Raw genomic sequence first — 24828 nt, forward strand, 5'->3', positions numbered from 1 at the left:
TATTAGACCCTTGTTGCCGGCTGGATCACTGCGCTCCCCAGTGCACATGTTGCAGGTGTGCTGTGGCAGCATCTGCAGGAGCTCCTGGAGAGGCGCAGAGCTGGGGCCGTGGGTGCGGAGCAGAGGTTGGCGATGCCCGTCCGCCCGCTCTGGCCTCCACCGGCACCTGCCCGGGGGCTCCCGTCGCTCACCGCTCAGACGGGTGCAGAGCCCAGCACAGCTCTCCTTGGAGGCCTCGGAGCTGCATTCTGTGTTTATAAAGTCACTGCTGAACTTCGAACACTGTTTGTGAACGTATTTCGAGTTTGGGCTTCCAAACTTATCTCCTTAGTCCCTTAGCAGCAAAGTGCTTAAACGTGTGCTTTTGCTGTGCACGCAGGAGAGCCCCATTGAGAGCACAGAGATTACTCACGGTGTCAGTGCCAAGAGACAGCTTTAGGGCTTGTTTGCACTGGAGAACACATTGCCAGTTTCCATATTTGTATCTTTATATACCCTGATCTACAACTTTACGAGATTTTTATATGGCCGCGCACTCAGGATGCCCTGAGCAGAGGTGAAGAGGCGGGCTGCTGCTGGGCAGCTCCCCGGGCTCGCGAGCACCGTTCTGATGCTGGGCAGCTCTCTGGGTTTGTGAGCATGGTTCTGATGCTGGGCAGCTGATGCTGGGCAGCTCTCTGGGCTCTTGAGCATGGTTCTGATGCTGGGCAGCTCTCCGGGCTCTCGAGCATGGTTCTGATGCTGGGCAGCTCTCCGGGCTCTCGAGCATGGTTCTGATGCTGGGCAGCTCTCCGGGCGGCTCCCGGGTAGCGAGCTGCGTGTTCAGGCGCTGCTCCTGGAGGCTGCATTTGCCGATCTGCAGGATCTGCTGTGCTGCTGTATTTCTGTGTGCTTTAAAAGACATGAGAAAAGCTGCCAGTGATTTGATGCTGTTCAACAGTGCGATTTATGATGGCTTTTTTATTTAGTTAATGCAGATAAAGAGGCTCTGCTGACTTGCATGTCTATTAATATCACACGTCTGTATATGTTTTATGATTAATTATTCTGTTTCCTGGAAACAAACGTTAAACTGAGACCTTGAGTTCTTTAAGAACTGAGCATTATTTTGAAAGGATACTACCCAGGATGGGTATTTCAGATACAATTGTCTTCTCATTTTTGATTCAAGGCTTTCTGAGGAAAGCAGCTGTGTCTAAGAACCAGCTTCCTGCAGAACGCTTCTGTCTCTGCCCTGCATCTCTGGTCATATTTTGTTTATTCTAGCGAAGGGTGAAAGATTTCCAGCTGGTCAGCATGGTTAGAAGAGACTTGAGACCCGATTCGTGGTTCTTCAGCTTTCTGGTGAGTTTTATAGTAATTTTTATAGTTTGAGTATTTGAGATAATATTAGTGCTTTATATGAATGTTACAAAACATCCTCTCCAACAGGTCCTTATTCTGTCCAGAAGTCTCTTTGCCTTTGCAGCCCTTGCCAAGAATCAGACTTCTAAAGGTTAGTGTTTTTATCAGCACTTCCGTATGTTTTTACGAGCAATATTCAAAACAGAGAAACAACGCATAAAAAAGGTATGCAGTGGCAGAAACGAAAGTAAAGAGACTTTTTTCAATACCCTATTTTGTGCCTGAAATTGTATTTGCATAGCTAAGTATTTGCGTGGCTAACTGTGACATTTCTGTCCCAAGTAGCTAAGCAGTGTTAGTCTTTGTGCCACTGTCACTGCGAACAAAACAGATAATTTTGTGCTGGCAAATTGCATCTGCAAATACAGAAGCTGGGAGGAGCTGGGAAATGGAGATAAAATTATGGGGGTTGCCCAGGCAGGATTTGTAAATGTTTGGGGATGCTGCAAGTGTATGTGGCACAGATCAGTCAGAGGCTGTTTCTCCACATTGTGTCTTTCTCCAGGTTTTGCTCCTGTCACAGTTGAGACCTCAGGACACATGTACGAATATGTGGCCACTGCTTTGGACTGGTGGCATGCAGACAGATACTGTGAACAACGCTTTGCTCTGTTGCTTTTTGAACCCCAAGGCGGTGAGCAAGATTCCTTCAGCAAACTGCTGCAGTCGCAGCACATCAGAGGCTCCGTCTGGCTGAACGAGAGGGATGGCGTCCTGCACAAGCCCAAACAGCGGCGTGAGTGTCAGTGGGCTTGGGCTCTTTGAATGCATGTTCACTGCTGGATCTTTTCCATCCTGAAAAATTAATTTGACTGGAAAAGCTACAACTCGATTTTTATTGTCACTGTGGTAACACCTTGGAGCTCCAGTCACAAGCTGGGACTGGCAGTGTGGACACAGTGACCCCAGCACATCAGCTGCCTGGTCACTGTGAAGATATTTTAACACATTGCAACAGAAGGGAGTCGCAAAGGGGCTCGTCTGCTCTGTCCTCCGTGTGAGGCAGGTCTGGCTTTCCTCAGCCTCGCTGGTTGTGACCTGCGGGTCCCGCAGGGTGTGGTGCCAGGGACAGGACCGGGAGGGCGGGCATTACCGGGCAGCAGGGCACCGCACGGCAGATGCCTCAAAGGTGTTATTTGACTATGGTCTTGGTTGCTATAGCATGGGGTGCTTGAGAACATGCTGTTCCTTCCAGATCCATTGTTTGCAATCCTATTCGCTAGAAACCTAAGTTTCTGTAAATGACACTTACAGAAATGGTGCAGTCCCAGCTTGCCTGAGGTCCCCTCCAGGCACAGGGCAGGGGAAGCTTTGCTGCGTCCTTGCCTACAGGCTCCACGAGTTCTTAGCTTGAGCAGGAGACAAATGGAAACAATGGTTTCCTCCCAGTAGAAGACAAGCAGACTTCGGCTCATGCTTCTTCCTTTATGCTGGCTGAAATTTCTGCTTCTAGGGGACCACGTTGTACCAGTCTTGGTATTCAGAGAAAAAACAGACACAAAATACGTGAAGGTGCTCTCTGAGTTCCCAGCTCTGCCTGCTGTCACAGCCTGCGCGCACCTCCAGTGGGACACCAGCACCCAGGAGATTGCTACCGTCTTCTCCTACGCTGTGCCAGCTTTCATTAACGAGTTCCAGCTCCGTGGCTTTGTCGACGAGGAGGGCTTTGTTCGGTTCGCTCTCATAGTCCACGGGCACCATTCCCCTTACCTGCCCATGTTCCATGCCGACAGACAGTGGCATCACTTCTGTGTGACCTGGCAGCAGGAAAACGGGACCTGGGCCATCTACGCTGATGGTAAAAGGAGGGCGTCTGCCAGCGGTCTGTGTGCTGCGGGGCCCTCTGCCCCCCAGGCCATCTATGGCCAGGGGACGTTCATAATTGGGCAGGATCAAGATTCCCTGGGGGGCACCTTCAAGGAGAAGGAGTCCTTCAGTGGGAACATCACTGACTTGCACATCTGGCAGAAGGTCCTCAGCGCGGAGCAGATTGAGAAAGTTCGGTCGTGCTCGGTCATAGAGCAAGACCTTGTGTTTGAGTGGAGCTCAAACGCTCTGGAGGTTGAAAGCTCCGTTCAGGAGGTGACTCTGCAGTTCCTTTGCCCAGGTGAGTCTTGTTCCCCTTGGCTGCTTCAGCTCCCTCCTGCCGCCGGGGTCAGCACGCAGGGACGGCCCGAGAAGCAAGTCCCATCCTTAGAGAGGGAATTCGGTGCAGTTTGGGGAATGATGCTTCTCTTTTGGGAAGGAAAGCACAAGCAGATTCAGAGCTGAACTGAGCGGTTTCCAAATTGTACTTAACGGCACAGTTGTCACTAAAGCATTGGTCATTGCAGCCCCTGCAGTGACCCCCGCAGACACGGCTCCGGTGTGCTGGCTGATTACAGGCTTTCCTCCTACTGAGAGAAATGGTTGACTGGTCAGTGCTGGGGTTTGCTGGGGTTTGCACACCGGTGCTTCGGTGCTCTGCTGGGAGCAGGATCTGTCCTCAGCCAGCCCAGCGTGGCATTACCGATAAATCACAAACTGGGGACCTGGCACCGCCACCTCCTCTGGTTCCTCTGGAGAGCCCAGGCTCGTCAGTGGCAGAGTCTGAGCCCAGTCCCTGCGCTGGCTCAGCCCTGGGGTTGCATAAGGAGCAGTTTGCAGCTTTTGTCTTCAGCAGGGTGTGTGTTGCTTGCAGGAAACGTGCTGCCTGCCGGGGGATGGCATGTCCCTGGGGAACGCGGACCTTCTGTTTGTGTGTGTTTCCACAGGGCCTGTTGAGGAATGCCGAGTTTTTGAAGTTGGCAGCAGTGGATTCAGTTACACATCTTGTTTGCAGTCTTTGCCTTTTATCTGCCGCTACAGAAAGGGTACAGCATCTGGTCTTTATTTATTTGTTACTTCCACGGCATTCACTCCTGGAGGTCCTAGCTAGGATGATGGCCAGTCATGGGGAGGCCTCATGTCTGCCCTGAAGACATTGCATACAAAACATGGTGTAACCGTGACTTTGCTTCAGTTTCATGCACTCAGGTTATTTTGCTATTCTCCAGTTAATCAGTGCTTGTACATGTAACACGGCTTCTGGATGCGATGCTGTAGAGTCCCTCCCAATCCAGGCAGCTCCAGACTCGCTTGCCAGGGGGACATGGGGAGGAGGCAGAAAATATGTGTTAGACTGTCTCTCCAGATGGGATCTTGTACTAGAAGTGAAATAAAGCTGTGAAATCTCTTTGTCCTGACTGTCCTGCCACCCACCACCTGAGGGCCATTCTGCAAGCTTGGCACATGGCACATGTTAATCACGTTGCTAAACACCAGAGCAATGGTTGTGCTTTTGTTTTATTCCCAGATGCATACTGGCAACTGAAGAAAGCTCAGCTGGAATCCAGCCATTCGCTCGTTGGTCGTGTGAACACACTTGCAGAGAGGACGGCGGTGAGTCCTGCAGCCCCACGTGCAGCGGCACCGGGGCAGGCGGCACCTACTGGTGTTTGAGGTCACTTTGCCAGCAGTTGTGCCTGTGGCCTTTTCTGAGCTGCTGTCAGACAGTGTGGCCAACACAGCTGTCACTCGTGCTGTGGTCAAACAAGGAAAGTGTTGCTTCAGGTTGACTCCTGTCATTGAGGCTGAGGGGCTGCACAAGAGAGTTCAAAATGTCGGGGCAGATCTCCCTGCCCTAAGATACACCTGGTTGGCCGGGATGTCCTCGCAGCAGCGAGGGCATGAGGGGCATTGCCAAGGCATAGCTGATGATCAGGCAGAATCAGGGCTCTTTGCTGAACTCAAACATCTTTTCCATGGCAGATTCTTGAGAACATCTTCACAAGTGATGCCCAAGACATGAACCTCTCTGTTGCTCTTGGTGCTCTTGATGTCTTGGCAACTGTTCTGAGAGAACGAGAGACACCCGTGCTGGAGTCATTTGACCTCCTTGCAGTGCTTCAGTTACTGAAGCAAGTTTCTGATGTGGAAGTCCAGGAGAGAGAGGACCTGGAGATGCTGGAGCAGCTGGGCCAGTATTACGTGGAAGTGACTGAGTTGATCTTGGAACAGCAGAACATGGAAACATGGTCATCAGTGAGCCAGGTAACGGTGTCACCAGCAGTCTGGCCATATCTGTTGATCTGGTTGTGTGTGCGGCTCCTTGGCCTGCGGTATGACCACAGGCTGAGGACCTGTCCTGGCATGCTCACATGTAGCCTTTCTGGCCGTATCCTGGAGCTTGTGAAGATGCTGTGCAAGCCTGGGCATGGAGCCTCTATGTGAGCTCAGCTGAGGACCAGCTGCCTCACTGTTGCCTCAGTTGCTGGAGATGCAAATGAGTTCTGCAAACAAATGCGGTCAGGTGGTGCCTTCCTTGAAAACCCCTCCAGTGGTTGTCTCAGCTCTCCTCAAACTTCTCCCTTTGTCAGATTGGATTTACAGGATTGCACACAGTTGGCGGATTCCCGGCGCTCTGTAGATCCCCTGCTCCACATCCCGCGGGCTCTGGCAGGGCAATGCCCTTTGCTTTGTAGTTTGTTGTATTTTCTGTGGGTGGGCTGCCAAGGAGCTCTCTGTCATCAGCCCCCGCGCTGGCCAAGACACTGTCAGGCTTTGTGTGAGTGGCTTCCATCATCCCACCCCCATCAGCATTTTCTCCTTTGGCTTCTTCCCTTTTCACGCGGGTCTTTTGTGTCTGTTGTGTGGCCTGTGCTCCCCACCTGCCTCTGGGAAATGTGCGACAGTGTCTGGCCTGGCCAGCGCTCCAGGAACCAAGCCAGGGGCCTCCAGAGACTAAAGGATGCTGAATAGTTCAAGTTTACCTCATCGCTTAGAGTCGTTTAGGTCTCCGTGGCCACGATTACTCACAGCTTCCCGATAGTGGCATAAACCCAGCTCTGGCCCAGCAGATGTATCTGTTGAAGGAGAAGGGGGTTGAGTTTCTGTGCTATGGGGGTGGCACTTGTGCCGCCCAGCACACACAGGACCCGGAGCCATGGGGCCGGTCACCTCCTGCCCTTCCAGCAGCGGAGTCTGTTTTGGAGTGAAACCTTTTCCAGGAAGAGAGGAAGGTTGTTCTATAGCTTTGCAAAAATCAGGAGTCAGGTGTGGAAAAATCAGTACTTTTTTTACAGAGGCTTATTTGGTTAGTTACTGCCATGCTGGTTTAGTGATTTTTTATAAAGACCAGCAAGTTTCCCTCATTGCCAGTCTTGTCTCTGTTGCTGAAGGAACTGGGAACATTCTTTATTGAAGAAATCAAAGAAAAGCAAACCAGAAGCCCAAGGTGCCAACTTCTCTTTTTCTGCCAAGCATTTAAGAAAACCCTTGTGAGCTGTGGGAGGTGTGAGCTGGTGATGCAGGTGCTGATTTCCAGTGCTCTCTCTGTGTCTGCAGGTTATCGGAGGGCCCATGGCTGTTGTTGAGCTCTGTGGCAGAATGGTGTCACACTTGGCCCCGCTGCTGACCGCGGGGAGGACGAAGATCACGATCCAGCACGGGAATGTCGGTGAGTGGCACAGGAACTTCGGTGAGTGGCACAGGAATGTTGGTGAGTGGCACAGGAATGTCGGTGAGTGGCACTGGCAGAGCTCAGGGAGGGCATTTCACCGGGACCCAGCTCGGTCAGCCCAGCTGGTTCCCAGTCCAGTCCTGGCACCACGGCACCTCTGGCTCATCTCTCGTTAGTGCTACGGCTTTCTCCCCATTTCCTTCGTACGAAGTGTCACAGTGTGGGGGACATCTCTCACAATGGGAATTGTAAGAATATTGTAAGAGACCTTTGGGAATGGGAGACAACCTGAGCCCAGATGCACATGATTTGCACTGAAAGGGGTCTGTGTGCTGCTGCTATGAGTCTTGGCTGGGTTTATAACATCCTTGTGGTACTTTGCTGTGGCAGTAGCTCTGGAGGAAGGCTGAACCCTGAGTCAGTGCCTGATTTTACCCCTCCACAGGGTTGGAGGTCAGGAAGCTGGAGCTGAACAGGAAGGAGCTGAGCGGTGGGACGTACCTGGTCAAGAGCCCTGAGAAAGGCAGGCACGACCTCATCGAAGTGCCCACAGAAGAACTGCAAAGACTGAAAGCCAGAGGTGGGTTGTGACGCCTGTGTTTCCCTGGGTCTCACCGCGGCACGTCTGCAGCGTCATCCTTGGTGGCAGGAACTCTTTACCCGCACACGTGCACTCTGCAGAAGCGTGAGGAGGAGATGCCGTGGTGAAAGGGAGCTGGGCTGTAGGGGAAGGATAATCTACAGCCTCTCCACAGGCACAGCCTGGAGCTGTGGGTTCCCTGGGCCCCCAGTATCACCCCCATTGGGGCAGCGGTGCTGAAGCGTGGGCTGCTCAGAGCTGCCCTGTGTGCTTGTTCCCGTCCCCAAATGCCCTCTCTGTCCAGGTCTACGCAGAGTCATGGTGAAAAACATGTGGTTTGGCTACGGCTCCCTGCAGCGGTCCCTGTCCAGCACTGACGGCAGCGCTGCCGTCCAGGATGTGGCTGCCTCTGATGCAGGACAGAAGTGAGTGGAACAGAATCCCCCCGCACCCCAGGGCTTCCCCCTTGGCACCACAGGATGATTCATTTCCAAGTCTATGTTGGGTCCCAGTGAGGCTGGGGTCACCTCTGCCCTGCTCCAGCCATCCCGTTGCTCCTTGTCTCCTGCTTTCTTCAATATCCGTCTGCTGACCAGACAACACAAAGGGGAGTCGGTGCTTTGTGGAGGCAGCGGCCTGCGGCTGCTCCCCGGGGAGCTCTCTGGACACTAGGTGGGGATGGCAGCCTGCACAGCTCCACAAGTGTCTCAGAATCTCTCCACTTGTCTTGTATAGTGTGAGATCCTGTTTTCTGAGCACATCTCGAGGTTCCTGTGCTTTCCCTCGCAGGTACCTGGGCACCACGGTGGGCACTGCTGTGATCTCGTCCACTCTGCTCAGCGACTACCAGGAGATCAGCACGTCTGTGCGCTACCGCCTGCAGCACCACGTCCAGGTACCCCGCGAGGGCTCTGCGTCCCCCAGCAGTGGCACAGAGTCAGAGAATCATTTGGGTTGGAAAAGACCTTTAAGATCATTGAGTCCAACCGTAAACCTGACACTGCGCAAGTCCACCACTTCCAGGGATGGCGACTCCACCGCTGCCCTGGGCAGCCTGATCCAATGCCTGATAACCCTTCCACTGAAGACATTTTCCCTGATATCCAATCTAAACCTGCCCTGGTGCAACCTGAGGCTGTTTCTTCTTGTCCTATCACTTGTTACTTGGGAAAAGGGACTTTACCACCTCACCACAAACTCCTTTCAGGTAGTTGTGGAGAGCACTGAGGTCTCCCCTCAGCCTCGCAGGCTGTGCCTTTGCTCCAGGCCCCCAAACCCTTGGGTGTAGGGGTGTCCCCTGCCTTGGCTCCTGTCCCCAGGGAGCTGTTCATCCCATGCTGACAGACCTTGTTGCAGCCCAGGGCCTGAACTGCATCCATCTGCGCACAATACATGCATGGGTGGGTAATTTCTTCTCCCTCTGCCCGCAGGACCTGCCTGACAAGCTGGTGGGGCCCGTCTGCGCCTTCTGGAACTTCAGCCTCAGGTGCCTTGTTTCAGTTCAGGTCCCCATATTTATGACCTTTTACTTCCCCTGCAAAACCGAACATAACAATATAAGTATAACGGTAAGAGTAGGGATCTGGAATTCTTGGCCTTATTTGCATGCTGGCATCCTCTGTCTGCTGGAGTGGAGCTCTCTCTGGGGAAGATTTCCTTTGGAAAAGTCACTCACAAGCAAGTGACCTTTAATGAGGTATATACAACTAAAATTGAAAGCCCTAGTTAATTATGGTAGTCCCCTGCAACAAAGAAGGTTTAAGATATATGACTCAACAGACATGCAGGACTCCCAGCCTCATAAATACTGCTTGACACCAAGATGTGTTTTTGCCGAATGTCACCACAGCGAGAGCACTGAGACTGTGATATATTATGGATTGGTAATCAAGTCATTCAAGCGCAAAAAAACTCCCTAGAGTCACAGTCTTGTAAGAGGCATGGATCACTTTGGGGAAGGTGGGAAGAGGGTATTTTGGGAAGCAGCTGGTTGCTGCACAAGCAGTTCCACCAGCCCTGCTCTGAACTGGCTGGTCCCTCGGTACCGGGGCAGAGCTGCTGGGTGAGGACAGGGCTGACCTGCAGCTGTTATCCTGCACAGGGCACTGGGATCCGGAGCTTTGGCAGCTGCCCGTGCAGCGAGAGCAGCCGGCTGAGCCGGGCTGGCCTGGCTGAAACTCAAGGGTCTGGTGGAACCGCGCAGGGCGCGCGGCAGGCCAGGCTGCCGGAGGGGATGAGACGTGTCTGTCCAGTGATGCTCTCGGTCAATGTGCTGTGAAAGGAGCTCTTCTCAGAGCTGTGCAATTACTGAGCTCTGTTTAAAGCAGTGATGGCTGAACTGTGCTTTTTAATGCAGACATCGACACTAGACTTACTTTCTTGTGCATGTCTGATGGATAAAGCAAATCCGCTGAGACACAGGGTGACCCAAAGGAAGGTCCATATGAAGAGCTGTCTCTGAGGTCCTCTTCCTCATCTCAACCCTGCTGCTTCTGAGAGGATGAAATTCCCTTAATGCCTTGGCTTTCTGTTGAAGCGGATGGTAGTTTCCATGTGTTTTCCGTTTCTTTGCTGCACGTTAGCCCAGATGCCGGCGGGATGTGGTCCACAGCCGGCTGCCACGTGGTGACATCTCTCCCAGACTCCACTGCCTGTTTTTGCAACCACACCACGAATTTTGCTGTGCTGCTGCAGGTGTACGAGATGCAGGTAAGCGAGGAGCCCGTCTGCTGCTCCGTGGGGTGGATGCCAGAGCTGCAAGGAGCCTGTGGTTAATTTGGGGGGTTTTGTGTCTTCTGTTGTTTCTTGGCTGGAGCAGAGGACTGCCAAGGAGGAGCTCACTCTGCAGACCTTGACTTTTATTGGATGTGGAGTTTCCTTCTGTGCCTTGATTGTTACCTTCATTTTATTCTTGGCAGTTGGGTAAGAAAAGTCCAGACACTTGTAGCCTTCTCTGCTAGTAAGAACATGTGCCCCCTTTCCTTGGGCTGCATCTGAGACCTTCCTCTGTCCTCCCTCAGTGTCCCCAAGAGCGAACGAACAACCGTGCACAAGAACCTGATCTTTGCGTTAGCAGCAGCAGAAGCTCTGCTCATGTTCAGTGAATTGGCCAAGACCAACCAGGTGAGCTCACCAGAAAGTGCCTGTTCAGCCAGCAGGACCAGGCCCACCACAGCGTTATTGTCAGAGCAAACAGCACAAAAGGGTCATTCCTTTTATTAATGTTTCATTAATTACCTGTAACTTGCATCTAGGAAAGGGCTGAGTCTCTTTGGAGATATGCATATCTGCATTGTGCAATCTGTCAGGAACATTCACTTCTTTATTCTGACGGTTTGTTTATGACAAAAAAAATCTTCAGGAAATTTAAGTAGTTGTAAAACAGCAACATAGAGTTCTGTCCCTTTCTGTGTCCTCTTCTGCATCACGGGCTGGATCAAGAGCTCGGAGATGAGACCTGCAGGGAAAGTCCAAGAACTGCAGGAAAAGGTGCCATCAGTTCCCTCTTCTGTGGTTCGAGATGGTCACAAGATTAAATAAGTGTGAGCTGCAGTGGTTGGGCTATTCACGTTCTGCAGTTTCAAGTACTCTTCCTGATGCTTGTGGATGTTAAAATACATTTCTGCACATTCTGCAGCGGAATTTGCAGATGACTCTGCCTCCTGAGCGCACCCACTCAGGAGCTCCAGCAGGCTCCTCCCGAAGCAGCACATCATTTCTTTTCTCTGCAGGTGCTGTGTTTCATCGTCACTGCCTTCCTCCACCTCTTCTTCATGGCAGCCTTCTCCTGGATGCTGGTGGAGGGGCTTCTCCTGTGGAGCAAAGTGGTCGCAGTCAACATGAGTGAAGACAGGAGAATGAAGTTCTACTATGTGACAGGCTGGGGTAGCTGCAGGTTCCTCTGTGCTGGGGACTCAAAAAATGTGCCATTCTTTTCTCTAGCAAAAGTTTCCATAGGAGGGATTCCCTGGTAGTGGTGCTGAGTCACAGGAATGTTTGGATCGATTCCATTTGGGAGCCCAGTGTCAATGCTCTGTAGAGATTTTCTTACCTTTATGTGTCAAATTGTCAGTCTTAGAATATAAGTTAAAAAGAATTTCTGTTATTTTTCTAAAACCAAGAGTTCAATACAAAAACATGGAGGAGGAGATTTATGGCAAGTTCTTGTTCCTGGAGAGCATTACTGCTGTCTGATAGTAATTAAAATATAAGTATGTTCCTGACTAAGCCCCCTTTATTCTGAGTGAGCCCTTGAGGGACTCAGGACTCATTTGAATACGCCGAGTTTCATATCAAAGAGGAGCCTCTTTATGTTGGTGCTCCTTGCAAAACACACCTAGAGAACTGGTTAAAACATTTTGGATTGTTTTATGTCTTTGATTGTCCATTTTGTTAAAAAAGCAATCTGAGGAGTAAATTGCTTTGGTCAGGACTCAGGACTTGGAATGCTTTATACCTTGGAGAATGATGCTGACAGCGTATAAATCTGGTCTTGCAGAGCTGGGACAGATCTCAGCTGCAGTAAATTGATGTTGCTCATGGGGTTTCAGAGGCTGGGCTGGCTCGCGATGGAGCTTGTCTGGTCACGGGCATTTTGAAGCAATTGTCTAGAGCACGGCTGACCTGCGTGGGTCATCTCTGCTTTTTCGGGGGGGTCAATCTGTGTTTTTTTTCTGCAGGCCTCCCAGCCATTATTGTGGGTGTGACCCTTGCAACGTCCTTTAACAAGTACGTGGCAGACAACCATTGCTGGCTGAACGTTCAGACCAACGTCATCTGGGCCTTTGTTGGGCCTGTTCTCTTCATCCTGGCCGTAAGTGCCCAAACCTGCCGGGGCGGGTAGTTCCTTGTGTCCGGTTTTAGGAAAGCACCGCGGAGTTGGGGCGATCGGCGCTTGTCTAGCTAAGGTGCTTGCTTGCAGAGCTCATCGCGCCTGCCGCTTTTGTAGGAGAATTTTTATTATGCTTTATATAGACGTTCACAACACAAATAAATCTCTTTAACCAAAGCAACTTTTTCATTTTAAAAAATGAAAAAGTGCTTTAGGAAAATTTTGCTGACCAGTTCTTGTATTGGCTGTTAAATCAGGAAGGTAGATAAATGTGTGGGTTGGCTGTGACATTGGCTTAGGTAAAGGTCTGATTTTAATATTGGAACATCTATGTCCTTGAAGTGGTATCGGTATCGTTAGACAGCATAGTGGCAGAAAAGGGTGCAATGTTTAAGGGGTCCAGAGTAGACACTTAGCAGGGGTGACATTGTGTAGGAGTTTTGAGATAAGTTTTATGCGTTGGGTTCGATGGCTCTCTGACAGGTGAACACCTTCGTGCTGTTCCGGGTGGTGATGGTGACTGTGTCCAGCGCTCGCAGGAGATCCAAGATGCTGACACCCAACAGCAGCCTGGAGACCCAGATTGGAACACAGCTCTGGTGAGCAGGGAAGGGGCTGCTCTGGGTGTGAGCGTCCCCATGGTCTGCGGTGGCGACAGCGTGCGTGGGCACGCAGGTCACGCTGCCGAGCCGTCTGGCCCTTCGATACCATCAGCGCTGTGCTGAGAGCAGCTGGCGGGTGTGCAGGCATCCTGGGGAACAGACCGTGGGGACCAGGGCAGCAGCTTGGGGTGTCCCAAGGAGCTCAGGGACCCAAATGGGTGCCCAGTTTCCCTGGAATTTTATTGAGCTCTGAGCCGCAGAAGCAGCTCCTCCCCACTTCCCAGAACACTGCAGTTTGGAGCGGTCATCACCGAATTTGTCTCACACCCTTCCCGTCCTTAGCGCCTGTGTGTGCCCTGCAGCAGGACCAGCTGTAGAGAGCGTAGGGGGTTTGGCTATTCACCATCATACAAAGCATTTTCTGTATGAGTTTGGGACTTGGTGGATTGAAGGTTGTGCTGATGGGGATCACATCCATGGGGAAAGGGGCAATGTGGACTTCTGTAATCAGTCAATATAGAGAGACCTCTAAAAAACTGCTGCTTGAGTCATTACTTTATCATCCTCTGTGAGTCTTTATTGTTATTAGCTGGCGCCGGATACCCCTGCTAGACACGCATTGTTCCCCTGTATCATAAATAAATTTCCCCAAATTTACAGAAGCACAAAGATAGGGCATTGCTGGAGGGCAGGGTGACATCCATATGCTAATAAAACAAACACAGAAGCCCTCCTTGTAGCAGAAATTGGGGGGAAAATAGCTGTTTTCTCATGGCTAAAGACGTCAAAGAGCTCTCTTCTTGCTAACTTCCAGTGATAAATAAAGAGCAGAGCTGGAACAATGGGGGCTGGGAGGTGAAATGTTTGGTTTTTCCCCTCTTAACTTGTTTTGTTTACAAAGAAATCTGTTTGCAAAGGAATTTGTTCCATAGCTGCCATCTTGGGTGCCTCTTGGTGGACACATTCTCTGAAAGGCACTTGCTGGGGAAGGAGAGCTGTCTCCAGCATGCAGGCAAGGAACATTTCTCTGAGCTGCAGGACACGGGTGCTCCTGAAGCCGCGGAGCTCTTTCCAGGGCCGTTCCCCCGTGTGCTCTGTAACCTGGTGCAGGTGCCCCAGCCACATCACAGCGAGACCCCACACAGGGTTTGCAGAGCCAGGCAGGACGTTTGTCAGGACACCCTGGGGCTCAGGGACACACAGGGACCCCACGGAGCGCTGGCGGTGGGGGGATGGGTGCCACCACACGGCGGTTCAGCTTTGGAGGGTGCGCGGGTAACCCTGCGCTCTTCTTCCCGGCAGGGCCATGGCCAAGCCTGTCCTGGTGCTGCTGCCCGTGCTGGGGCTGACGTGGGTGTGTGGGGTCTTTGTCCACCTCAGCATCGTTTGGGCCTATGTCTTCATCGTGCTGAACTCCCTCCAGGTGAGTCTGTGCCGGGTGGATCCTCATTTCACAGCCACGCAGGTCTCTGCGGTTTCTTGTGCTTCAGTGCACTGGCTTGCAAGACCTTGGGTGGGTCAGGTCATCTCCTTCAGCCTCTCCATTCCTCTTTAGGAATCATTTGGCTACGGTTTTAAGGCTATTTGCTTGTGTTGGTGTCTTCCAGGGCCATGTCCATGACTATCATACTTCAGAGTTGTGTTGTTAGTATGTTAGTATTAATAGGGATCTCTATAGGGCACAAAGTAACCCTGGGGTGTAAAACAACACTTAATATTTGTTTCTAAGTTTACTGATTTCATCAAAAGAGTTTAAAACTTTAACTGGCCTGTATGTGGTTAGGAAAGCAAAGAAAATGGCATTAGTCACAGCAGCCAGGAGTGCTCAGTTCTGCACTGAGCTGAGACTGTTCCCAGGGCCGTGAGATATCTGAAACTCAGGAACACGCGGTGACAAAAAGTCCCAGAACATGTGCTTGCCACCTGCGATTCAAAGCATCAGCCCCTTGTTGGCAGAAGCTTTCCGAAGCTGGAGAGCAAGCAGCTGTAGATGGAGCTAGAGCAGCGCTGACACTGCCGCTGCCCGGCAGGACAGGACCCTCCGGGCAGGGGGACCACGCGTGGGCTCAGCCCAGCAGGAACAGCGCCCGGGGTGCCCGCACAGGCCACGCGTGGGCTCAGCCCAGCAGGAACAGCGCCCGGGTACCCGCACAGGCCACGCGTGGGCTCAGCCCAGCAGGAACAGCGCCGGGGTACCCGCACAGGCCACGCGTGGGCTCAGCCCAGCAGGAACAGCGCCGGGGTGCCCGCACAGCCAGCCCTAGCGCTTTGCACTGCAGGTTCACAGAGATATTTTTCAGAGTGCCTTGCCCAGTGCTCGAGGACAAATCCTGCTCCAGGGGATCCAAGTCAAACCGCTGGGATCCAAAGAGATCTCCTTCCCCTTTTTCATTTGGATGCACTAGAGATCGGCCTCCGCTGCGGCTCTCTCGCATGGAGCGGCAGAGTTCGCAGGGCTTCCCTCTGGCACGCTGGGCCGGTTTCAGCGCAGCGTTGGCCCAGCTCTCCAGGGGCGGATGCAGGCGTTAGCACCATGTGCACAAGACGAGTGGTTGCTCCAGGGATGTTCTCCCTGTGACTGGCGCTGGCCCAGCGGCCGGGTGCTGCTCACGCACATCCGTCGGCTCTCGGATGAGGATGTTCCAAGGCCAGACAAGGGCCGCCTCTCCCCGCCTCGGCTATTAAGGCTATCAGAAGGGTGGCAGGAGGCCTGTCCTAACTGTAATTAAATATAACATCGGTTCTTCTTGGCTCCTCGTGCCATGCTTAAGTTATTGAGCAGAAGAGAGCGGCAGGCTCAGTGCTGGCAAGTCATGCAGTGAGCAGAACTGAGAACAGCACCAGCATCTTTTCATTCGCAGAAAAAAAACAACATTTCTCAACTTGGGTGAACTCTGTGGAGTTGAGAGAACACAGGGACAGAGCTGACCCATTTCAGCCCCTTTGCTGACTGTCTTGTGGGTGGCCTTGGAATTGCCTTTCAGGCCAGCGCGCTACTTTGTGCGCGAGTCTTGTGCAGGAGAGTTTTGCTGCTGTGGTTGTTTGTTTGTTTGACTGCCTTCTGTTTATCTGTGGAAACCAAAGCCTGGCTTCAAGGTTACTCTGTGCGTCGACACCGAACATGACAGCTTCTGCAGCCAGGCAGGCAGGAATTCAGCCCAGGGACTGAACAGCACCGCGGTGCGGCTGTGCTGGTGGCTGCCCGCGGGCTGGCGCTTCCCACACCCTGCCAAGCACCCCGTGCCGGGCAGAGGGTCCTGCTGTTGAAAACCAGTGTAGGGAAAACTGGTTGGCTTCGCTGGGACTGGCAGAGCTGGAAGGGTGGTCCCGAGGCTGGCTGAGGGCAGGGGCTCACAGAGCCACTTGCCCATCGCCGGTGAGGCGGTAGCAGGAGATGCCATTGATGCCAGCTGGGGTGTGGGGAGCACATCAGGATGTGGGTGCTGGACAGATGGACACCAGGCAGGAGCATGCATCCTGCTCCGCGGGTCCCGGCATGTGCTGTGCAGCCCTTGTGGCCACCCAGCGCCTTCCCCGCTGTGACCAGGGAGCCGGGGCACCGGAGGCCCTGCCGGGAGAAGATGGCATGCAGGCAGGAGCACAGGCAGGAGCACAGGCAGGAATGCAGGCAGGAGCACAGGCAGGAACGCAGGCAGGAGCACAGGCAGGAGCTGCCTCCTCGAGCCACGGCTCCACTTCCACTCGCCGCTGCAGCTGGGCCTCCTCTCCCTCCCTGCTCTCCTCCCAGCAGCCTCGCCACCCCCCCTCCCCATGCTCATCCAGAATGATTATTTCAAGGAAGACCTGCCTTGGCAGCCTGGCCAGAAATCTGGTCTGGGGGAGTGAGCGGCATTGCTGGCTGAAGGACAGGTCATGGCCTGGCGCCAGGGTACTGCTACCATCGCGCCTGCCAAGAGCTCGCAGATGAAGAGCGAGGCTCATTGAAGACAAGATGGATGACTTTTCTTGTTGCGGCTGATTTATCTAGCTGCGATAACAAACACCCCACAGATATAACATAAATCTGGTGGGCCGGATAGGGCTGCCTTAAGGACAAAACTGTAGGTCTGGAGCTGTAATTAGCCTCAGGCTGTGGCCTCCAGGCGATGCTCGCTCCGGGCACATCGCGGGCACGAAGCTGTGGCCGAGCGCTTGGTTGCGCAGAGCGTGTCGCTGCTCGCTGGCCTCGGTGTGCGCACAGCAGCGCGGGCTGGGCGAGCAGGGAGAGGGTGGCTGAGCCGGTGCTGCCGGAGCCCTGGCATGCAGGCGGGAAGGATTGTGCAGACTGGGGCTGAGCAAAGCTTCTGGGTGCGTCCCCTGCTGCATTCGGGTCAGAGGGTCCTGGTGACGCTGTGGTCTGTCTGCGTGGGACAGAGGAACCGTCCTTGGCATCTTGCTGCGCTTGGTCTGTGGGTGACTGGCAAAAGCCCCCCAGGTCTGTGCTCCGTGGGAAGGGAGGTCTGCTTGCTAGATTTCAGTTCCTCTAGCAATCAATTCCTGGCGGTTTCTGCTTCTGAGAGCTGAAGGTGTTTCCTGGGTGATTTTGCATGCGCCAGTGAATGGGAGTACAGGAGAGCTTTGGGCTCGGGAAGCCGAGTGCCCAGTGAGAGATGCCCACTCCCCCGAGATGAAATGCGGGAAGAGGAGAAGGAAGAGGGGCTGGGGCAGGAACCATCTCTCCTTTGGGTTCTCTGTGAAGAGCCTGGTCTCGAGTGCCATTTTCAGGAGGGTCCTCCCTGCCCAGCTGTCCCTGGCTGTGCCATGCCCCCCTTAGCCAGGGTCCTTACCCGTTCCGGTGCTCATCAAACTTGTGTCCTCACAAGTAGCACAAACCAGCTGCACATCTCTAACCCTTCCTGTGCTCTCTCCTTTGCAGGGCCTGTACATATTCCTGGTCTATGCCATCTATAACAGCGAGGTAAGCGGTGGCCCTGGTTGGGGCTCACTGACTTGTCACAGCAACTGTTCGTTAGCAGTCAAGGGGTAGCTGGGTTGTGGTAGGTACAACAGCCAGCATAACCCTGACTGTGCTACTGGAACAGTGGTGGCTTTTTCTCCATGACTGGCTGGTGGATCTCTTGTTCTGTTAGAGCTCTGGTGGCCGTGTCTAATGTCCTTGCTCTGCTCCAGGTGAGGAATGCCATCCAGAGGATGAAGGACAAGAAGAAAGCACTCTCCTTCACAGTAAGTTGCAAGGAAGGGCACAGTGCAGATGAAATAAATCTTTACAGTTGGACTAGGATCTAGCGAAGACTCATGTTGCAATTTTCACTGTCCTGTATCACTGCCCTGTCATTACAGAACTGCTCTCATCCCATCAACTACTTATCAAGTCCCAGAAACACGACGTCCTGGGAGACGGGGAAACGGAGTCCTTCTGCAGCTGAGAGCGCCTTGTCGAGCCCTGGCCAGAAAGACCCTCCGGTGAAGAACATAACCAACAGAGGTAAAGAGGGTTGTCATTGCTCTTGCCTCAGACTCTGATGAGACCACAGTAGAATGTTATTCCCAAGGCTTGAATTTTAGTGCAAATTCACTTGGCACTGTGCTGACTCATTTGTACCCTGTGCTGTGTGAGTGCTTGGGGTCTGGTGCTGCAAATGCAGGACGGGATGAAGGATTCCGGGGAGGGCAGGGACCATGTGCATGTGGATCTCGGAGGGGTCAGGGACTCCTGCAGGCTGGCTGGGCGCAGACGTGGCGGTCTCATCACCATGTCATGCAGCATTGAATTCTCTTGAGGCAAGAATCCATGTTTGTGTGTTGAAGTGAATTTTCTGGAGAAGGGGAGGCAAAAGTGGCAGTAGGAAATAGGGCTGTTAGCTTCTGGGAGAAAATGGTGTTGCATGGTCCAATCAATTTGTGGGTGCAATTACACAGGTAATGTGTTTGGTCTCTTTGCTTCAGTGGGAGATATTTGGGGACACAAAGCACTGACTTCTGAGTAGAGCATGAATATTTCTACTCTCTGGTCTCCAAACTCATTGTGCTGCTTCACCCCCTAGGAAATTTTGGAGCCAAAATTCCCATGGGGATTTCATCAATTATGTCACCTGAGAGACCGGTATGTAATGTCCTCTGCTATTCTTCCACCTTCAACCATACACAGAGCAGTTAGGCAGGAACGGTGTCTGGTGGCTCCAGTGAGGGGCTGGGACTGGGGACCCCTGGCAGTGTTACCAGCTCTGGCACAGATTCAGGGGTTTAGGCTGAGTGAGTCCCAGGAGCTGTGGCTCCCGTGCTGTGTGCAGGCGGAGGGTGACGCTGGTCCCTCTGTCCCCGAGGGTCACGGGGTTGCGAGTGCTGGTCGGGGACCGGGCAGCGTGGCAGCTCAGCACACGTGCTCTGCTCCTGGGGCCCGGGGTGCACGGGAACAGAACAGAAGGAGCCGCTGAGTTCGAGCCAGTAAAGCACCAAGCAGAGGTCGGTACAGACCAAGGCAGGAGATTTCCCCCAGGGACAGCAAATGAAAATCGGGCAGCAGGGACTTGCTGTCCTGTGGTGGGCAAGCGGCATCTGCCCAGGGAGGGCAGGCAGGGCTGTGCTGCCTGCAGAGCGTGAGGCAGAGCTCAGCAAGGCATGGCCTAAAGCAGGGAACAATTTAAATTTAACTACTCTTATACCACTTCCATCTCCTACTATTGAAATGATCATCAGTCCTTGTGCACTTGACACACAAGTGCTGTAATTTCCTCAGAATAAAATCCAACGCTACTTTCATATGAGTCTCTCACTGAAGGATCTCTCTTTCCCTCTCTAATATTTATCCTTTGAAAACCTGTGTCACATAGACAGCTCTTATTTATCCAATAGATAATACTTCTATAGCTGGCATATCGTTTTGAAGCCACTCAATAAAATCCATATTTTCATCTCTCATGATTTATATTGTGGTTAATGCCGTTCCCCCTCATGCTGACCGGGATGCATTCGCAGGTGATGCTTTTCTCAGCCAGCCAGGTGCTGGCTGTGTAAACCTGGACCAGGGCTGAGCTCCTGGCACCAGACACGAGACGTGGGCCGAAGGATTAGCCAGGGCCCGAGTTCCCTGAGCCAGGGCGCATCAGGAGGCAGCAGATCCTCTAAATGCCAAGGCCGTGGCATTTCCCAGCAGGCAAAGGCAGAAAGCGCTTTCTTCCGAGTGAGGGTCATCAAGGACTTAGCTGTATCTTTTGCTGCTTAAACTTTGCATTTTTAACGTGTTTGTTTCCTTTCTAACTAACGTGGATGCAGCAAAAGGCAAGGCTGATGCCAGTGCCTGCTGGGGAGGGGGGACACGTCCCCGCTGCTGTTCTGCGCTGGGGCAGCAGGCTCTCGGTGTCCCTCGGTGTCCCCCGGTGTCCCTGGGCATCCTGTGAGCCCCGGTGACCCCCCAGCCCCGTCCTCCCGCAGAGGTGGCTGGTGCGGCCGTGCCCCGCGGTGCTGCCCCGATGGGTGCTGCTTTCTGTGCTCCTTAGTTATATAAATCAGGGCTGTTTTTCCTGCTCCCTGGCGAAATGAGTCACGGCACTCGCTGGAGGAGCGGGGAATTAAGAATGTCACTGGCAGCTGCACAATAGTTTGGATGAAGAGAAGATGCTACTTAAAAACGTTTGAAAACACTCAAAATGACAACACACTGGGCGAGTGAAGATACAAACACAGACGAGATGTTCTTTGTGTTTCAGCTTTTTTAGATGGTTTTTTGGTGATGTTTATTGCTGCTGGGCTTGGAGCAGGAATTCCACACCTCAGAGCATTAACCGTCCCTTCAGCACAGGGTGTCCATGCTCTCTCCAGCCAGCACTGGGGAGAAAGTCTCTCCCCTCTTTTCCTGGATTTTCGTGTGGTCTCAGCGCAGTGTCCAGGTCACCCCGAGAGGTGCAGCTGTGTGCTCTGCGAGGTGCCCATCACCTGGGCACCGGGATGAAGGCTCCGGTTCCCGGCTGGGCAGTACCTGGGTGGGAGGATGAGTGTGGTGCCGGGGGAGCCGTACCTGGGGCAGGGGGTGCCAGCAGCGAAACAGCCAGATTTGTGCCTTCTGCTAACAAATGTTCTCCCCTCTTTCAGGCTGTAGAGCTGACAGCATTCAAATCTTCAGGTAACATTTGCCTACCCCATTTTCTTTAATCTTTATTCCTGCTGATACTGGTGTTTGTGGTTGCGTGGTGGAGTGCTGCCCAGAGGGCAGGGGATTTTTGCTCAGGCTTTAGGAAGCGTTTTATTTCCAGGCTGCCCTGGTAGCTGCAGTCCTGGCCAGGCTGTTGGGAGATCCGTGTCCCCCAAACAGCTGAGGGACGGGGGGGGCTATGGAGCGCTGGCAGCTCCGCCTGCGCTGCCGGTCCCTGGCAGCACCGGTGGCTCAGCCAAGGGTGCCGGTCTCAGGGTGCCCATCTCACGGTGCCCGTCTCAGGGCACTCACCTGGTTTCTAGTGTGTGTCTGCACCTTTCGTGCTGCCCCGGTGTTGCAGCTTGCTGCACGCTGGCTCCCGCGCCGCTCGGTGCCCATCGCGGGCCATGGCGGGCGGCAGAGGGGCAGTGGGTCCCTGCAGGTGCCCGGTGCTGAGCTCTCCAGCTGCACCTCCCAGCACGGCCGGTCCGCGGCACGCAGCAGGAACCCGCACACGCTGCTTGCCACAACCCGGGCCGTTTTCAGAGGTGGCAAGAGCTCTTTGCTGCCACGGGCTATTTAGAGCAGGAGGGCACTGGCGGGTGTTCGCAGTGACATGCTCCCAAAGAAGCACAGCCAGGGAAGGTGCGGTGTTCAGATGGTGCTGGATTTATGAGCTTAAAAGCAGCCATTTAGCATCTTCTGTTTCAGGTTGTAGAAAGGCCAATGTCACCATGGAGGTGGGTAGAATTAAAACCAGAAATCCCTCCTAAGCCCCAGACCTCTGCTTGGCCGCAGTGCTGGGGAGAGGCCGGGCAGCCGCGGCTCCCTGCTCCCCCCGACCGCCCTGCCTGCCTTTGGGCCAGTCACCAGCTCCTCGGGGCACACGTGTAGCATATTTAGCTTTATTTTTTGTTACCAACCGCTGCTGAGTCCTCCCAGCACTCTCCATGCAGTCCCTGGGTGGGGTCCCTCCAGCAGGTAGTGCAGTGAAGAAGCAGCGGGGATGGATTGATATCATTTTTTCTGCATTGTTGCATTTTCTTTTGTCAAAGGAAGCAGAGCGTTAGCAGGTTTCTGATTTTGCTCTACATTAAGTGTCTAAGCAGGGCATGCTTAGACTATTTTCGAGACGATGCCACCCAGAAGCATCGCAGCTTTCCTCCCCACAGTGGACACATGAGCGAGGCAGAAACGGTGGCATCTGGGAGTGAATGTGCTACAGCATTTCAGGCGTAGGAGTGGGGTTCTCAGAGACAGCACAACTGCACCCAGCACATGCATTTGTGCTCTGTTCCCCCACACTCACCCTCACCTGCTCCTGCATCTTTTAATCCAGCCACATCTGTAATTAAACTCCAGCTGTGCAAAGAGGCGGGTTGTTTAGTTTGGTTTTTGTTTTCTCAGGTAAGCCCTCAGTGTATTTTTAAGAGCCTGTGGCTGCCCAGAGGGTGGTGGGGACGCAGGGCCGTCCCCTCGCACGCCGGTGGGAGCGGGGGGTGCCGGCGGCGCTGAGCACGGCCACCCCCTCGCACCCGGCGCGGCTCCTCGCGCACCCGGGGCCAGGAGCCCTTGGCCGGGCAGCCCTTCAGCCTGGGGTGAAGGAGAAGATCTCCTTGAACCAGAAGAGCTCTCCTCTGCACACTTGTGGACGTGCAAGCCGGCGTGCGGCACAGCGCTGGTGCTGGCTGCGCTGGTCCCGGGCGCCGGGCTCAAAGACAAGTGCTTCCAGCCATTGAAAAAGAACATAAAAGGCAATAATGCCCAGCTGTAGTAATGCCTGGAAGACCCCAGGGCAGCTCAGTGTTGCACAGGCTCCCATCTTCACAGCTTGTTCAACAGAGCAAAATGCTGTGCAGCTCTTGTGGATAACAGCTGCCGGGGAAGCAAACCGTGAACCTGTGTGTGTGGTGAACGGGGGACAGATCATTTCAACAGACCCACTTCCCCTCTTCTATTGGTTTTCTCCCAAAGTACTTTATGGAAAAGAGACATATTTTTCCCCAGGTATCATTATTTTAAAATTTCCTGCTCGCTCTAATGGAAGTGGTGCTGTCCCAGCAGCCGGCTGGTGGAGGCTCATGCAGAGACCTGGAGGAGCCGCAGCCCCGCGGGGAGTGGGCGGGAGAGCGCTGGAGCCCGGGCACGGGTGGGAGGCTCGCGGCTTGAGTGGCTTGGTTGCAGTCACCCAGGAAAGCTGAGCTGGACCTGGGCTGGGATCTGCCTCCTCTGTGCTCCAGCACCTCAGCCGTGCTGGACCTGGGCTGGGATCTGCCTCCTCTGTGCTCCAGCACCTCAGCTGGGCTCCGCGGGCTCCGCGCTGGCTGCAGCAGTGGGGCCGGGGGCGGGATGGGCTCCCTGCGGTGCCTCAACACGTGTGAGGACAAGGGCAGATACAACGCAGGTAAATACCAGGCCAGCTTCCGAACCACAGAGGTGCGGACGTTCGCAGTGCGGCTGTGGCTGGGCGGCAGGCGCAGGCTCCCTCCCCACCCCCAGTATTGGGGCTCCCCCCACAAAGACTCATCCGCTCGGAGAGGCCGCACTTTTCCGCAGTAATGAGCTCCAGCCCAGCTGTACAGAGCTGCGTGTTGCTGCGAACACGCTGCCCGGATTCATTACACCCTTTATGTAAGCAGGGGATGGCCGGGGGGGTTCACATATTTGCACAAACAATAAGTACCGTCTTCCTTGTCTTGGCAAACAAGAGCTCCAAGAGGCCTCCACATCCTCCATCTCTTCAAGTGATGGCTGCTTTGTTTCCCCACGATAATTTCATTATTCTGTTTGAATACATTTATATGTTGCTAAGCCACACATAGCAACATGGATCTTGTCTCCATGGCCCAGCTTTTCTGTGATCAATATTGGGTAATTCTGCAACTCTCGCCATACCGTGTTAAATAAGATTGGGTTTGAAATAATAAGGAAATTATGAGTCTTTGGCATTCAAAGCCAGTGAAGCACCTGAGTGCTGTGGGCACTCAGAGAAATGCAGACCCCCCCACGCCAACCCCTGTGGTGGGATCGCGGCTGCCAGCCGCACCACGGCCCTTCCCACGGGCAGAGGTGCCTTGTGCCCCGATGGAAGGGGCGCAGCCCGTGCAACATCCGTGCTCTCTGCCACAGTAGCACTGGTATTTTCATTAAATCCCATTTAAACCTCAGTCTCCAGCACGCTCAGAGCGTGGTGCCGTGCACAGTGGGCTAATTGCTGAGCAGGGGGAAGAAGAGGTTTCCTACAGCTCCAGTCCTGTGCACAGAGGCTGCTTTGGCTCCCTGCCATAAGAACCAAATTTCAGAGACCTCTAAAGGGGCAAGGGGAGGCAGAGCCCGTCAGCAAAGGCAGGGCTGGCTGTGCCCCATCCTACGTGCTCATCCTACAGCAGGTCTGGGCTGTGCTTTCTCCCAACATGCTGGGGGACCCCACTGGTGCACCTGCTGTCCCGGGAGGGACCCCCGCCCCACCCCGGCCGGCACAGCTGACGCCGTCTCTCTTTTGCTCTAGGTTTCTGAGCGCGAGTTTCGGGGTGACGGGCCCTGGCGCCGAGGCTGGTCCAGCAGCCCGGAGGACGGCAGGTCGCAGGAGGTGGCTCCCGTGCGCAGGGCTGGCCCAGCCCGGGCAGAGCTGCTGGCCCTGCGCTCCCTCCCAGCAGCATGTGTGGACAAACCAGGGCAGGGCTGGGGCAGCGTGGGGTCCCACGGGCTTCATCTGCTGCTGGAGCCTGCCCTGCTGCTCTCCAGGGACCGTAACCGACGGGCAGGCGCTGAGGAACGCAGCGGCTGGCTTCAATCCTTCGCCAACACACCTGCCTTCAATAGCAGCTTCTGCCATGTGGGACA

At 53.9% G+C, this 24828-nt stretch overlaps 1 protein-coding gene across 1 annotated transcript; it reads left to right on the forward strand.

Annotated features, from left to right (window-relative positions):
• Positions 1-1296: 1296 nt before the first annotated feature.
• Positions 1297-24552, forward strand: ADGRD2 (adhesion G protein-coupled receptor D2; the record flags this gene model as incomplete). The annotated part of the gene is made up of 25 exons (XM_082067854.1): positions 1297-1344; positions 1432-1495; positions 1910-2140; positions 2858-3511; positions 4158-4256; positions 4739-4824; positions 5194-5475; positions 6769-6880; positions 7329-7463; positions 7768-7888; positions 8253-8358; positions 8894-8949; positions 10046-10172; positions 10282-10385; positions 10484-10586; positions 11195-11348; positions 12143-12276; positions 12778-12893; positions 14199-14319; positions 17773-17814; positions 18027-18080; positions 18198-18342; positions 18902-18960; positions 20946-20976; positions 24494-24552. 25 exons carry the CDS (start codon positions 1297-1299, stop codon positions 24499-24501), a joined length of 3192 nt encoding a protein of 1063 aa, XP_081923980.1. The 3' UTR covers positions 24502-24552.
• Positions 24553-24828: the final 276 nt, after the last annotated feature.

This window comes from Streptopelia decaocto (genome assembly GCF_964273445.1).
Source record: "Streptopelia decaocto genome assembly, chromosome: 17".
Taxonomy (NCBI): Eukaryota; Metazoa; Chordata; class Aves; order Columbiformes; family Columbidae; genus Streptopelia; species Streptopelia decaocto.